Source organism: Pleurodeles waltl, chromosome 9 (assembly GCF_031143425.1).
Source record: "Pleurodeles waltl isolate 20211129_DDA chromosome 9, aPleWal1.hap1.20221129, whole genome shotgun sequence".
NCBI classification, from domain to species: domain Eukaryota; kingdom Metazoa; phylum Chordata; class Amphibia; order Caudata; family Salamandridae; genus Pleurodeles; species Pleurodeles waltl.
In genome coordinates this window covers 1125606877-1125620104 of record NC_090448.1, presented here as the reverse complement: position 1 = coordinate 1125620104, position 13228 = coordinate 1125606877, and the positions used below count along the sequence as shown (strand labels likewise).

Here is a 13228-nt window from a genome sequence, read left to right as displayed (position 1 = left end):
ACCAAAAGATCAGACACCCAGATCCAGCATCGCTGAATCTAGCAATCTGGCTCCTGAAATCCTAGAATTCGGGCACTTACAACTTACCCAAGAATGTATGGAAGTCATAAAACAAGCCAGAAGGCCATCCACCAGGCACTGCTATGCAAGTAAATGGAAGAGGTTTGTTTGCTACTGCCATATTAATCAAATACAACCATTACACACAACTCCAGAACATGTAGTGGGTTACTTGCTTCACTTACAAAAATCTAACCTGGCTTTCTCTTCCATTAAAATACACCTTGCAGCAATATCTGCATACCTGCAGACTACCTATTCAACTTCCCTATATAAGATACCAGTCATTAAAGCATTCATTGTGGGCCTTAGGAGAATTATACCACCAAGAACACCTCCTGTTCCTTCATGGAACCTAAATGTTGTCCTAACTAGACTTATGGGTCCACCTTTTGAACCCATGCACTCCTGCGACATACAGTTCCTAACCTGGAAGGTGGCATTTCTCATCGCCATTACTTCCCTAAGAAGAGTAAGCGAGATTCAAGCGTTTACAATACAAGAACCTTTTATACAACTACACAAGAATAAGGTCGTCCTAAGGACCAATCCTAAATTTTTGCCAAAAGTTATTTCACCGTTCCATCTAAATCAAACAGTGGAACTTCCAGTGTTCTTTCCACAGCCAGATACCGTAGCTGAAAGGGCACTACATACATTAGATGTCAAAAGAGCATTGATGTATTACATTGACAGAACAAAGAACATCAGAAAGACTAAACAACTATTTATTGCATTTCAAAAACCTCATGCAGGAAACCCAATATCAAAACAAGGTATAGCCAGATGGATAGTTAAATGCATCCAAATCTGCTACCTTAAAGCTAAACGACAGCTGCCCATTACACCAAGGGCACACTCAACCAGAAAGAAAGGTGCTACCATGGCCTTTCTAGGAAACATCCCAATGCAAGAAATATGTAAGGCAGCCACATGGTCTACGCCTCACACATTCACCAAGCACTACTGTGTAGACGTGTTATCCGCACAACAAGCCACAGTAGGTCAAGCCGTATTAAGAACATTATTTCAGACTACTTCCACTCCTACAGGCTGATCCACCGCTTTTGGGGAGATAACTGCTTACTAGTCTATGCAAAACATGCGTATCTACAGCGACAGATGCCATCAAACTGAAAATGTCACTTACCCAGTGTACATCTGTTCGTGGCATCAGTCGCAGTAGATTCGCATGTGCCCACCCGCCTCCCCGGGAGCCTGTAGCAGTTTGGAAGTTACCTTCAATTATTTATATATGTATCATCTCAACCTTAAATAGGTGCATACTTAGTCACTCCATTGCATGGGCACTATTACTACAATTCAACTCCTACCTCACCCTCTGCGGGGGAAAAACAATCGAAGATGGAGTCGACGCCCATGCGCAATGGAGACAAAAGGAGGAGTCACTCGGTCCCGTGACTCGAAAGACTTCTTCGAAGAAAAACAACTTGTAACACGAAAATCTTCCGAAATTAGCTAATTTTCCGTTCCGAAACTCGGAGCGACAGGAACACGTCCGAACCCGATGGCGGAAAAAAAACAATCGAAGATGGAGTCGACGCCCATGCGCAATGGAGACAAAAGGAGGAGTCACTCGGTCCCGTGACTCGAAAGACTTCTTCGAAGAAAAACAACTTGTAACACTCCGGCCCAACACCAGATGGCGAGCGATGGCGAGCTATTGCAAAACATGCGAATCTACTGCGACTGATGCCACGAACAGATGTACACTGGGTAAGTGACATTTTCATTACCCTCTGTATTAGTGGCATTCTTCACCAGTGAGTCTTTGGATATTACTTCAGCCAGGGGCTTCAGAGTATAATAAATAAAAAACTTAAATAACCTAGGTTTCCCTTTAATTGTGGTTGGTTATGTGTGGTTAAAAACCTATACGGGGGTCAGGGATATAATGATCCGGGTACCCTATTAGCTGGTCTGCATGTTTCAGCCCTAAAATCTACAGCCTCTTGTGTCAAGGGCTTTCATCAGGACACACACATTTCTCCTGGGTTATTGTATAGGTCAGTCCTACTATTTAAAAATAGACAGACAGCATGCAACACACTTATACATGCATTAACAGGGTTTACTTACCCAGACTATTGTTAAACTAAAAAGTCATAATTTCCAACTAGGAAACCATATATTACCACATTGGGGAAGGGGGGACATGCCCCTGTAGTCACACATTTGTCAAGGGTAACATACCAGCCAAGGACATAGTTTGTGTCCTCCTCTCTTTCTGACTCTTCCTTCCAGGTGTCAACTGTGATGCAAGGGTTTTGATTTTTCAAAAAAAGATCAAAATGAAAAAATAAAGGTGGCGTGAAGCTGTATACTGAGAAACAATAGTTATTACTAGATCTAATATTCTGCTTTATGTGGACTTACACTGGGGCTACGCATGATCTCACTTTGAGCAGTAAATAGGGCTAATATGGATGGAGTTAAACATGGGGCTGGAATTGAGATAGGTTGTCCTAAAATGAACATAAGTTACTCTCATGTAGACATCACTGAAAATAAGCTAAAGAACCAGATGGACAGTAAATTAAGCTGTTGGTTGAACTACAGTAGAGCTGTAGGTAAGACTAAACAATAAACTTAGCTGTAGACAAAATCGAGCTATGAAGTAAGCAATAGGTAGCCCTGACATTGAGCTCAAAGTGGAGACAAATTGATAAAGCTGCGTAGAGATTTAGATGGATCTAAAACAAAACTGTAGAAGACTAAGGAAATTACATGCAAGATAAGCAGCATCATAAAAAGCTCATGCTGACCAGCAAAAGGCTGTACCTTTTAATCACCTTTCTCCACTTCCTCTCTGTAGGCCTTGAACCAGCTCTTTGAGAAGATCATAGCCCTGGATATTGATGAGCGTCATCTGCTCCGTCTGGGTCATGGGGAGGAGGCCCTGGAGACAGAGAAGGATTTCAGCAGGTAAGTTTGGAGCATGTGGTCTGTTCTTGTATCCTGTGGCAGAGTCTCATCTTTGTAGCAGTTAATAATGTGTATTAGTGCTTGTTCATGGGATGAGAACACCAAGTGAATTTCAAATGCCCAAAACTGCATCCAAGAAGTAACATATCATTTGAATTTGACCCTGGAGAAATGGTCACAAGGACCCATTTATCATTGAGATATTCCACATGCCCACATGACATAGATTGGCAAAAATGGATCTGAAAGGGGACTTGCTGCTCTGCCTGTCAATGTGCCTCCTTGTTCTGCTTTTGCTCAGGGATGATCTTGTCTTGCAGTGCCATGGATAGGTTTGGCACTCTAACCTCTAGAGTTTCCACACCTGCAGATTGAGTGCACATCTGTTTCATCTAGACATTTGTTCTGTTTTGTTTCTTGCACCAAGGAGAAGGTTCCTCCCCTTCAAATCGCATTTTTCGATGTGTTTCACATTTCTTTGTAAGTCAAGGCTTTTGGTGGGTATCGTTAAGGGATGCCCGTTGGCCCGCTCAGCATTTTTGTGTTTGGTGGGTCAGCCGTTTGTGTTCAAGCCTTGTATCATTATGCATTTTTTGAAGGACCTAACCCATTTGTTTTACTTTTCTCCCTTTGTCATGCCTCAGTAGGACTTTAACTAGTTTCTTACCATCCTGATGGGTTATCCAATTGAACCTGTATGCAGTTGCCTTTTGCAACTGATTACCTTGAATAAATACTGATCTTGAAGACTGTTATCTTGGCTCAGTGTATTAGAGGGCTGTAAACACTGTTTGTTCTTTCTCCTTTTTTTTTGTGGACTTTTTACAGGAGATATTGGTCGTTCAGATTAAGGTGGTCATTACGACCCTGGCGTTCAGAGACCGCCAGGGGTAATGTGGCGTCCGTACCGCCAACAGGCTGGTGGTACGGAGGCCTTTATTACGACCGCAGCGGTAGCGCCGCGGTCGCACTGCCGGGGCCGGCGGTTTCCTGCCGTTTTAGCCCCAGTGGTAATAATCTGCAAGCAGCGCTGCCCTGGGGATTATGACACCCCTACCGCCAGCCTGTTTCTGGTGGTTTGCACCGCCAGGAAGAGGCTTGGCGGTAAGGGGTGTCCTGGGGCCCCTGGGGGCCCCTGCACTGCCCATGCCACTGGCATGGGCAGTGCAGGGGCCCCCTAACAGGGCCCCGGCCAGCTTTTCACTGTCTGCAGAGCAGACAGTGAAAAGCGCGACGGGTGCTACTGCACCCGTCGCACGGCCTCAACACCACCGGCTCCTATGTTGCGGCCTCATCCCCGCTGGGCCGGCGGGGATGTCGTAATGGGGGCCGCGGGAGTGCGGCCGCACGGACAAGGTCGTAATGACTCCCTAAGTCTTTTGTCCTGCTGATGCTGGGCACCACGTTTTACATAGGGCAGTGCATCAGTCTTCTGATATTCTACCTGCCACAAAAGAAGAGGAGAGACTTTATTGCCCAGATCCTTACAAGGCCCTGATTTTTAATATTGATAGGGCCAGCTGGTTCCAAGAAAGAAGAGGTGTTGGAAAGACCCCCAGTGGTGAGAGCTTTTGCTCTCGGGCAGACAGGAACAAAGCCTGCTGTGGCAAGGGTGTTTGCACACCCCTCCCAACAGGATGACTTGCAATCTGCATTCCAAGGCAGGAGGCTTCAAAGAAGCCCCGCCATTGGTATGTAGATGTGGCTTCCCTCAAAGGAGAGTATATAGGCATCCCCATGCCCATTTGGCACCTGGATATGCAGGAAAATTAGTAATCAGAGAGTCATGCCCATCCCTCACATCAGTCCCACCCCTAGGATAAGCTGCCTGATGTGGACACAACTTTTGAAAGTCTGCCATCTTGGTGATAGCAGATTTAGGAACTCTGGAACAGGGTTATGCCCACTTCCCACAGGAAGTGGTCATGTAGGAGCCTAGTGACCCCAGGGGTACCCTATACTCCTCTAACACCCCTAAATTCAGTATTTAAGGGAGCCCCTGGCAGCAGGAAATCATATTCCTGCTGACCTCTGAAGAAGGAGGCCCCAACCCTGCCGGACTGTCTGCTGTTCCTGCTGATTTGCGCCAAAGTCATCTCGTCGTGCAAGCTGTTGTGCCTCTAAAGGCCTGGGAGGACTGACTGCTTGCCTTCTAAAAAGACCCAGGAGCAGCAGAGCTGCTTCCCTGCTTCTTGCTGGCACCTCATGAGAACTGCGAGGAGTGCGAACTGCTGAAACCCCAACACCTGAAAGCACCACTGAACCTGTGCCACCTATCCCGAGTTGAAGTGGGCCAAAAGTGCCAGTGAGGTCCCCCTGGCATCCAGAAACAAAGCCCACCTTGGACTTTCCCAGTGTGGACTTGTTGCTGCCTGCAGCCTCTGTTCGCAGGCCTCCACCGTGAGTGCTCCAGGTGGAGAAAACCCGATGCCTCAAGACATCTCTGCAGCCATCGCAACTGGTCCATGGGGAAGAGGATCTAAGGTGTCCCAAAGTCTCCAAGCATCTCAAGATTTGAATCTACCTGTTGCCTCACCTCGACTGGACTCCCAGTCCAAACCTGCAGGTTCTTTTCAACCGGACCCATCCCCATCCCCATTTACTAATATTGGGCCCCCAACACAGTACTGCACCTCCGGACCTGCCTGCTCTAGTGCTCCCTGAGTGACCTGTTTGTGTAGCCCTGTACCTTGCCCCTTACTTACTTTAAGTCCAGGAGATTGGTCTCGTAAGTCGCTGTACTATACCTGTGAGCAGTATTTGGTTTGGCCTCCATAGGATAACATTGTCACTTCTGAAAATTGCACTAAGTTTCGACTTTTGAAGCCTGAAAGTATTTCTCTTGCAAAACATACTTACCAGATAGTATTGATTCTGGTGCCTCAACATATATAAAGATACTTGCTATTCTTATAAAGTAGTGTGGATCTCCTCTTTGAGTCGTGTGCATCATTTATTGACTGTATGTGTATTTGCAGATGTCTAACACTCCTCTCTGATAAGCCTAGGGCTGCTCGACCACACTACCCCTAAAAGATCACTTTGGAATTGCTAGAGAAAGACCCAGTCCACTAGTAAGGCAACCCCTTGGCTCTTTGCACAATATATCTCATTTTGATATATCATATAAAAATCCAGCTTCCTACATTGGTGGCAGCTGTGGGATATAAGACTTGACATTTGCTGTACCACTTGGTTAATAGGTGATGCCACTAAGGAAGCCAAAATTGTCTTTAGTCAGTGTAGGAAGTTGGCTCTGTATGTGCTATTTCAAAGTAAGGAATAGCATGCACAGAGTCCAAGGGTTCCCCTTAGAGGTAAAATAGTGGTAAAAAGAGATAATACTAATGCTCTATTTTGTGGTAGTGTGGTCGAGCAGTAGGCTTATCCAAGGAGTAGTGTTAAGCATTTGTTGTACATACACATAGACAATAAATGAGGTACACACACTCAGAGACAAATCCAGCCAATAGGTTTTGTTATAGAAAAATATCTTTTCTTAGTTTATTTTAAGAACCACAGGTTCAAATTTAACATGTAATATCTTGTTTGAAAGGTATTGCAGGTAAGTACATTAGGAACTTTGAATCATTTCAATTGCATGTATACTTTTCAAGTTATTCACAAATAGCTACTTTAAAAGTGGACACTTAGTGCAATTTTCACAGTTCCTGGGGGAGGTAAGTTTTTGTTAGTTTTACCAGGTAAGTAAGACACTTACAGGGTTCAGCTCTTGGTCCAAGGTAGCCCACCGTTGGGGGTTCAGAGCAACCCCAAAGTCACCACACCAGCAGCTCAGGGCCGGTCAGGTGCAGAGTTCAAAGTGGTGCCCAAAACGCATAGGCTAGAATGGAGAGAAGGGGGTGCCCCGGTTCCGGTCTGCTTGCAGGTAAGTACCCGCGTCTTCGGAGGGCAGACCAGGGGGGTTTTGTAGGGCACCGGAGGGGACACAAGCCCACACAGAAATTTCACCCTCAGCAGCGCGGGGGCGGCCGGGTGCAGTGTAGAAACAAGCGTCGGGTTCGCAATGTTAGTCTATGAGAGATCAACGGATCTCTTCAGCGCTGCAGGCAGGCAAGGGGGGCTTCCTCGGGGAAACCTCCACTTGGGCAAGGGAGAGGGACTCCTGGGGGTCACTTCTCCAGTGAAAGTCCGGTCCTTCAGGTCCTGGGGGCTGCGGGTGCAGGGTCCTTTCCAGGCGTCGGGACTTAGGTTTCAGAGAGTCGCGGTCAGGGGAAGCCTCGGGATTCCCTCTGCAGGCGGCGCTGTGGGGGCTCAGGGGGGACAGGTTTTGGTACTCACAGTCGTAGAGTAGTCCGGGGGTCCTCCCTGAGGTGTTGGTTCTCCACCAGTCGAGTCGGGGTCGCCGGGTGCAGTGTTGCAAGTCTCACGCTTCTTGCGGGGAGATTGCAGGGTCTTTAAAGCTGCTCCTCGAAACAAAGTTGCAGTCTTTTTGGAGCAGGTCCGCTGTCCTCGGGAGTTTCTTGTCTTTTTCGAAGCAGGGCAGTCCTCAGAGGATTCAGAGGTCGCTGGTCCCTTGGAAGGCGTCGCTGGAGCAGAGTTCTTTGGAAGGCAGGAGACAGGCCGGTGAGTTTCTGGAGCCAAGGCAGTTGTCGTCTTCTGGTCTTCCTCTGCAGGGGTTTTCAGCTAGGCAGTCCTTCTTCTTGTAGTTTGCAGGAATCTAATTTTCTAGGGTTCAGGGTAGCCCTTAAATACTAAATTTAAGGGCTTGTTTAGGTCTGTGGGGTTAGTAGCCAATGGCTACTAGCCCTGAGGGTGGGTACACCCTCTTTGTGCCTCCTCCCAAGGGGAGGGGGTCACAATCCTAGCCCTATTGGGGGAATCCTCCATCTGCAAGATGGAGGATTTCTAAAAGTTAGTCACCTCAGCTCAGGACACCTTAGGGGCTGTCCTGACTGGCCAGTGACTCCTCCTTGTTGCTTTCTTTGTTCCCTCCAGCCTTGCCGCCAAAAGTGGGGGCCGTGGCCGGAGGGGGCGGGCAACTCCACTAAGCTGGAGTGCCCTGCTGGGCTGTGACAAAGGGGTGAGCCTTTGAGGCTCACCGCCAGGTGTCACAGCTCCTGCCTGGGGGAGGTGTTAGCATCTCCACCCAGTGCAGGCTTTGTTACTGGCCTCAGAGTGACAAAGGCACTCTCCCCATGGGGCCAGCAACATGTCTCTAGTGTGGCAGGCTGCTGGAACTAGTCAGCCTACACAGACAGTCGGTTAAGTTTCAGGGGGCACCTCTAAGGTGCCCTCTGGGGTGTATTTTGCAATAAAATGTACACTGGCATCAGTGTGCATTTATTGTGCTGAGAAGTTTGATACCAAACTTCCCAGTTTTCAGTGTAGCCATTATGGTGCTGTGGAGTTCGTGCAAAACAGACTCCCAGACCATATACTCTTATGGCTACCCTGCACTTACAATGTCTAAGGTTTTGTTTAGACACTGTAGGGGTACCATGCTCATGCACTGGTACCCTCACCTATGGTATAGTGCACCCTGCCTTAGGGCTGTAAGGCCTGTTAGAGGGGTGTCTTACCTATACTGCATAGGCAGTGAGAGGCTGGCATGGCACCCTGAGGGGAGTGCCATGTCGACTTACTCGTTCTGTCCTCACTAGCACACGCAAGCTGGCTAGCAGTGTGTCTGTGCTGAGTGAGAGGTCTCCAGGGTGGCATAAGAGATGCTGCAGCCCTTAGAGACCTTCCTTGGCATCAGGGCCCTTGGTACTAGAAGTACCAGTTACAAGGGACTTATCTGGATGCCAGGGTCTGCCAATTGTGGATACAAAAGTACAGGTTAGGGAAAGAACACTGGTGCTGGGGCCTGGTTAGCAGGCCTCAGCACACTTTCAATTGTAAACATAGCATCAGCAAAGGCAAAAAGTCAGGGGGCAACCATGCCAAGGAGGCATTTCCTTACAGTCAGGAAACATTTTTTTATCATTTTTTATTTTTCTAAATTGTTTAAAATTCACTGTTATGGCCTTGTGTTAAGTCCCCCCCAGTCCAAGCGTTTCAGAATTAAAAATACTTTAGTTACTTAAGCCCGATAGTTATACTTTGGATTTTTTGAAGTTTCTAAAAAGGCCCATCTACTTTTAAAACCATTACTGAGGCAGCAGGTTCATCCCAGAAGCTCAATCTGGGCGCCTACCAAAGTCTTAAATTGGCCCAACTTAATGCCCTCTTCCAAGCATGAAAACTTGCCATGGGGTCTAAACCTACAAAATTCCATCTGCAGCAGCTGATGGCAGAAAATGATAGAACATTGGCAAGCAAAGAAGCCCCTTGTGAGGATGAGGCGGTAGAGGAAGTGAAAGAGGATGGTGAATCCCTCACAGCTCCACTGACAGTAAGACCTCTGGGAGAACTTCAATAGTACCCCAGGAGATAGTGATCTCCAGAAGCTAGCTAAGAGGATAGAGTTACAGTCTAAACTCTTAGCTATAAAAAAAAAAAAAGAAATTAGATGAATCTAGTACCCATCTCTGGGGGCAGCAAAACATTAAATAGGTAGAAAGAAGAAGCTTTTGACGCTAACATCCCCAAAGGGATTGTCCCCAAATATGTAGAAGGTGATGATATCACCAAGTAATGTACAGCCTTTGAGAGAGCTTGTCAGATGAGAAAACTCAGCCAAAAGTATTGGGGCTCTCTACTGTGGGAGCTGTTTTCAGGAAGGTATAGGGATAGGCTCCTGACACTGAATGAGGCAGATGCTGAGTCCTATGATCGCTTGAAGGATACTCTAATTGAGAGGTTTTGACTCACAACTGAGGAGTACAGGATCAGGTTCAGGGAGACTAGGAAAACCTTAAGTCAATCCTGGGTAGATTTGGTTGCCTTCTCAGTCAAAACACTTAGTGGCTGGTTAAAAGGGAACCAGGTGCAAGACTATGGGCTCTATAATTTTAATATGGAAGAGCATCTGTTAAGTAACTGTGTTTCAGAAAAATTGCATCAGTACCTGGTAGACCTAAGTACAATTTCTCTCCAAGAATTGGGAAAGAAGGCAGACCACTGGGCCAAGACTAGGGTATCCAAGACAACTCATGGTGAACATAACCAAAAGAAAGGGGTTGCTAAGCCTCCCCAAGGGAAAGATGGGGACCAGTCTACAGATAAAAATAAAGAATCTTCTAAAGGCTCCCAAAAACCAGTTCAGGAGGGTGGGCCCCGAGACAAGACACAGGCCAGTTGTGGGTACTAGGGTTGGAACTGGGATGCCAGGAAGGCTTGGTGGTTTAATCTCAAAGCCAATGGGCACCAAACAGAAGACCCTATTTGATCCCAAAACTAATCCCCCTATTGCACCTGCAGCCCCTGCTGCAGTGGTAAGTCTCCAGATGGGATCCCAAGTATGCCCTGACCATGTCAAAGATCTCACAGACGCAACCTTAGTCTCTGAAGGTAGGGTGGATGTAGCTGTCCTGGCTGTCTGGCCAAGTATTCTGGAGAAATACAGACAACAGCCTCATATAAATGGAATCAGAGTTGAAGCTCTGTGCGATACAGGTTCAAGTGTCACTATGGTGACTAAAAAACTGATATAATCAGAACAGTATCTGACTGTCGAAGCTTTCACACTCATCAGTTCTGACAACCAAGCTAAGGTCTATCCAATGGCAATGATGTCCTTAGAGTGGGGAGGGCTTACTGGCAAAAGGAAGGTGGTGATATCCTCTGCAGTTATTGTAGCCTGTCTGGTAGGGAATAATCTGGAGTCCTCAGCATGAGCTGACGTTGAAAGAAAGACCCATACTGATATGCTGAGTATATCTGAATGGGTGTGTGTGTGTGAGAAAACAAGATCACAATGAAAAGCCCAGGGTGAAAAAGAGATGCGGGAGCCTGGAATAACGGGCCAGCCCTCCAAGAGAAAAGGCAGGAAGTCTTTTATGCCAGATTGTGAGCACCCACAAGCTCAGGTCTCCTCTCCTCAGGGAGAAGACCTGTCAGCCCTTGAGGGAACTGAGCCCCAGGAACTTGGGCCTTACACGCCAGAGCTCCTAGGCCAAGGTGAACCCTCTAGGGAAGAGCTCAGCCAGGGACAGAGGACCTGACCGACTCTTCAGAGCCTAAGACATTAAGCTACTGTCCAGGAAAAGGGAGATGTCAGTGGCTCCCACAGAACCTATTGGAAGGAGGAACTCCTGTATACTGATGCCAGAGACCCCAAACCTGGTGCCACTAGGAGAGTGGTTTTGCCTCAGATGTATAGAGACTTTGGTTCATGACATCCCTTTAGCTTGGCATCTTAGCCAGACCAAAACTTGCAGTGGCTTGGTACCTCACTTCTGCTGGCCAGGTATGTCCCAGAAAGTGAATGGGTTTTACAGTTCCTGTGTCACCTGTCAAGCCACTGGCAAGACAGGTGGCCACCCAAATGCCCATTCAATTCCATTTACAGTGGTTGGGGTTCCTTTTGAAAGGTTTGAATTTGACGTTGTTGGTACCCTATTCTGCCTCAGGGATCAGATAAATACTGGTGGTAGAGAATCATGCCACCAGGTGCTATTCCCCTTAGGACTATCACTACTTGTGCAGTTCTTAGTGCCCTAATCAGTATTTCTTTACCAGAGTGGGCTTCCCTAAGTAGGTGGTGTCAGACAGAGGTTGTAACTTCATGTCTTCATGCCTCAAGGCAATGTGGAATGAATGTGGAGTGACTTATAAGTTCACAACCCCATATCACCCTTGAGCAAATGGTTTAGTTGAGAAATTTAACAAAACCATGAAGGGCATGATTGCCAGGACTCCCTGAAAAACTCAGAAGGAGAAGGGATATCCTGCTACCTTGTCTGTTTTTCACCTACAGAGAAGTGCCACAGAAGGGAGTAGGGCTTTCCCCCCTTTGAAGTTCCATTTGGACATCCTGTAAGGGGACCATTGTGTCTACTGAGGGAAGGCTGGGAGAGACCTCTCAAGGAGCCCAAGCAAGACATTGTGGACTGTGTGCACGGCCTACTTTCTAGGATGGCTGAGTATGAAGAAAGCATCCAAAAACATCGAGGCCAACCAAGAGCTTCAGAATCTTTGGTATGACCAAAAGGCTGTCATGGTGGAGTTCCAACCAGGACAGAAGGTGTGGGTAGTTGAGCCTGTGACTCCTTGGGCACTCCAGGACAAATGGAGTAGCCCTTACCCTGTCCTTGAGAAGAAGAGTGAGGTCACATATATGGTTGGCCTAAGCACTCCCAGGAACCCTCACAAGGTCATCCATCTGAATCGCCTAAAACTCTTCCATAACAGGGCTGATATGGCCATGCTTATGGTCACTGATAAGAATCAGGAAGAACAGGGTGAGCCTCTCTGCTGAAGGTAGTGGTAATTGAGCCCAGTGCCAGTCCCTAGGCCAGCCCAGTGCCAGTCCCAAGGCCAGCCCAGTAGTCTTTGTCCCCAAGCCTCATTCCAAGGGAGGTAAACCAGAGCTGAGGTTTTGTTTGTACTATAGATGTCTCCATGCTGTCACCAAGACAAATGCACACTCCATCCCTAGAGCAGATTAACTTTTTGACAGGTTAGGGGCAGCCAGGTTTCTCAGCACTTTCGATTTGACATCAGGGTACTGGCAGATTGGTCTGGCCCCTCGAACAAAAGAAAGAGCAGCATTCTCGACCTCAAATGGACATTACCACTTCACTGTTATGCTGTTTGATTTAAGGAATGCCTACCACCTTCCAAAGGTTGGTGAATAAAGTCCTTGCTGGGTTGGAAGCCTTTAGTGCAGCATATTTTGATGATATTGTGGTCTTTAGCACCACTTGGCATGATCACCTGGTCCACCTTCGCAAGGTTCTTTAAGGTCTGCGAAGTGCAGGCCTCGGTATCAAGGCAAGCAAGTGCCAGATAGTTCAGGGCAAGGTTGTATACTTGGGTCACCTTATGGGTGTAGGCCAAGTTCAATCACTACAACCCAAGATCCAGGGTATCTCCAACCCTGTGCACAAGTCGGGGCATTCCTTGGCTTGACTCGGTATTACAGAAGGTTTATGAAGGGGAGTGGTACCATTGTGGCACCCCTCACAGAATTGACCTCCAAGAAAATGCCATAGAAACTAAACTGGGCAGTGAACTCTCAAAAGACTTTTGACGCTCTAAAGAAAGCAATGTGCACAGCACCTATTCTAAAAGCTCTAAATTATTCAAAGCCATTCATAGTGCAGACTGATGCCTCTGAACATGGGATAGGAGCGGTCCTGTCCCAAACCACTGA

General features: G+C 47.3%; 1 protein-coding gene across 1 annotated transcript in view; it reads left to right on the top strand.

Moving 5' to 3' along the window:
- AQR (aquarius intron-binding spliceosomal factor) overlaps positions 1–13228 on the top strand; it is a 576085-nt gene that overhangs the window by 316579 nt on the left and 246278 nt on the right. The window contains exon 24 of the mRNA XM_069208869.1: positions 2897–3006. Within this exon, the coding sequence (XP_069064970.1) occupies positions 2897–3006 (110 nt within the window). The remainder of the gene's footprint in view (positions 1–2896; positions 3007–13228) is intronic.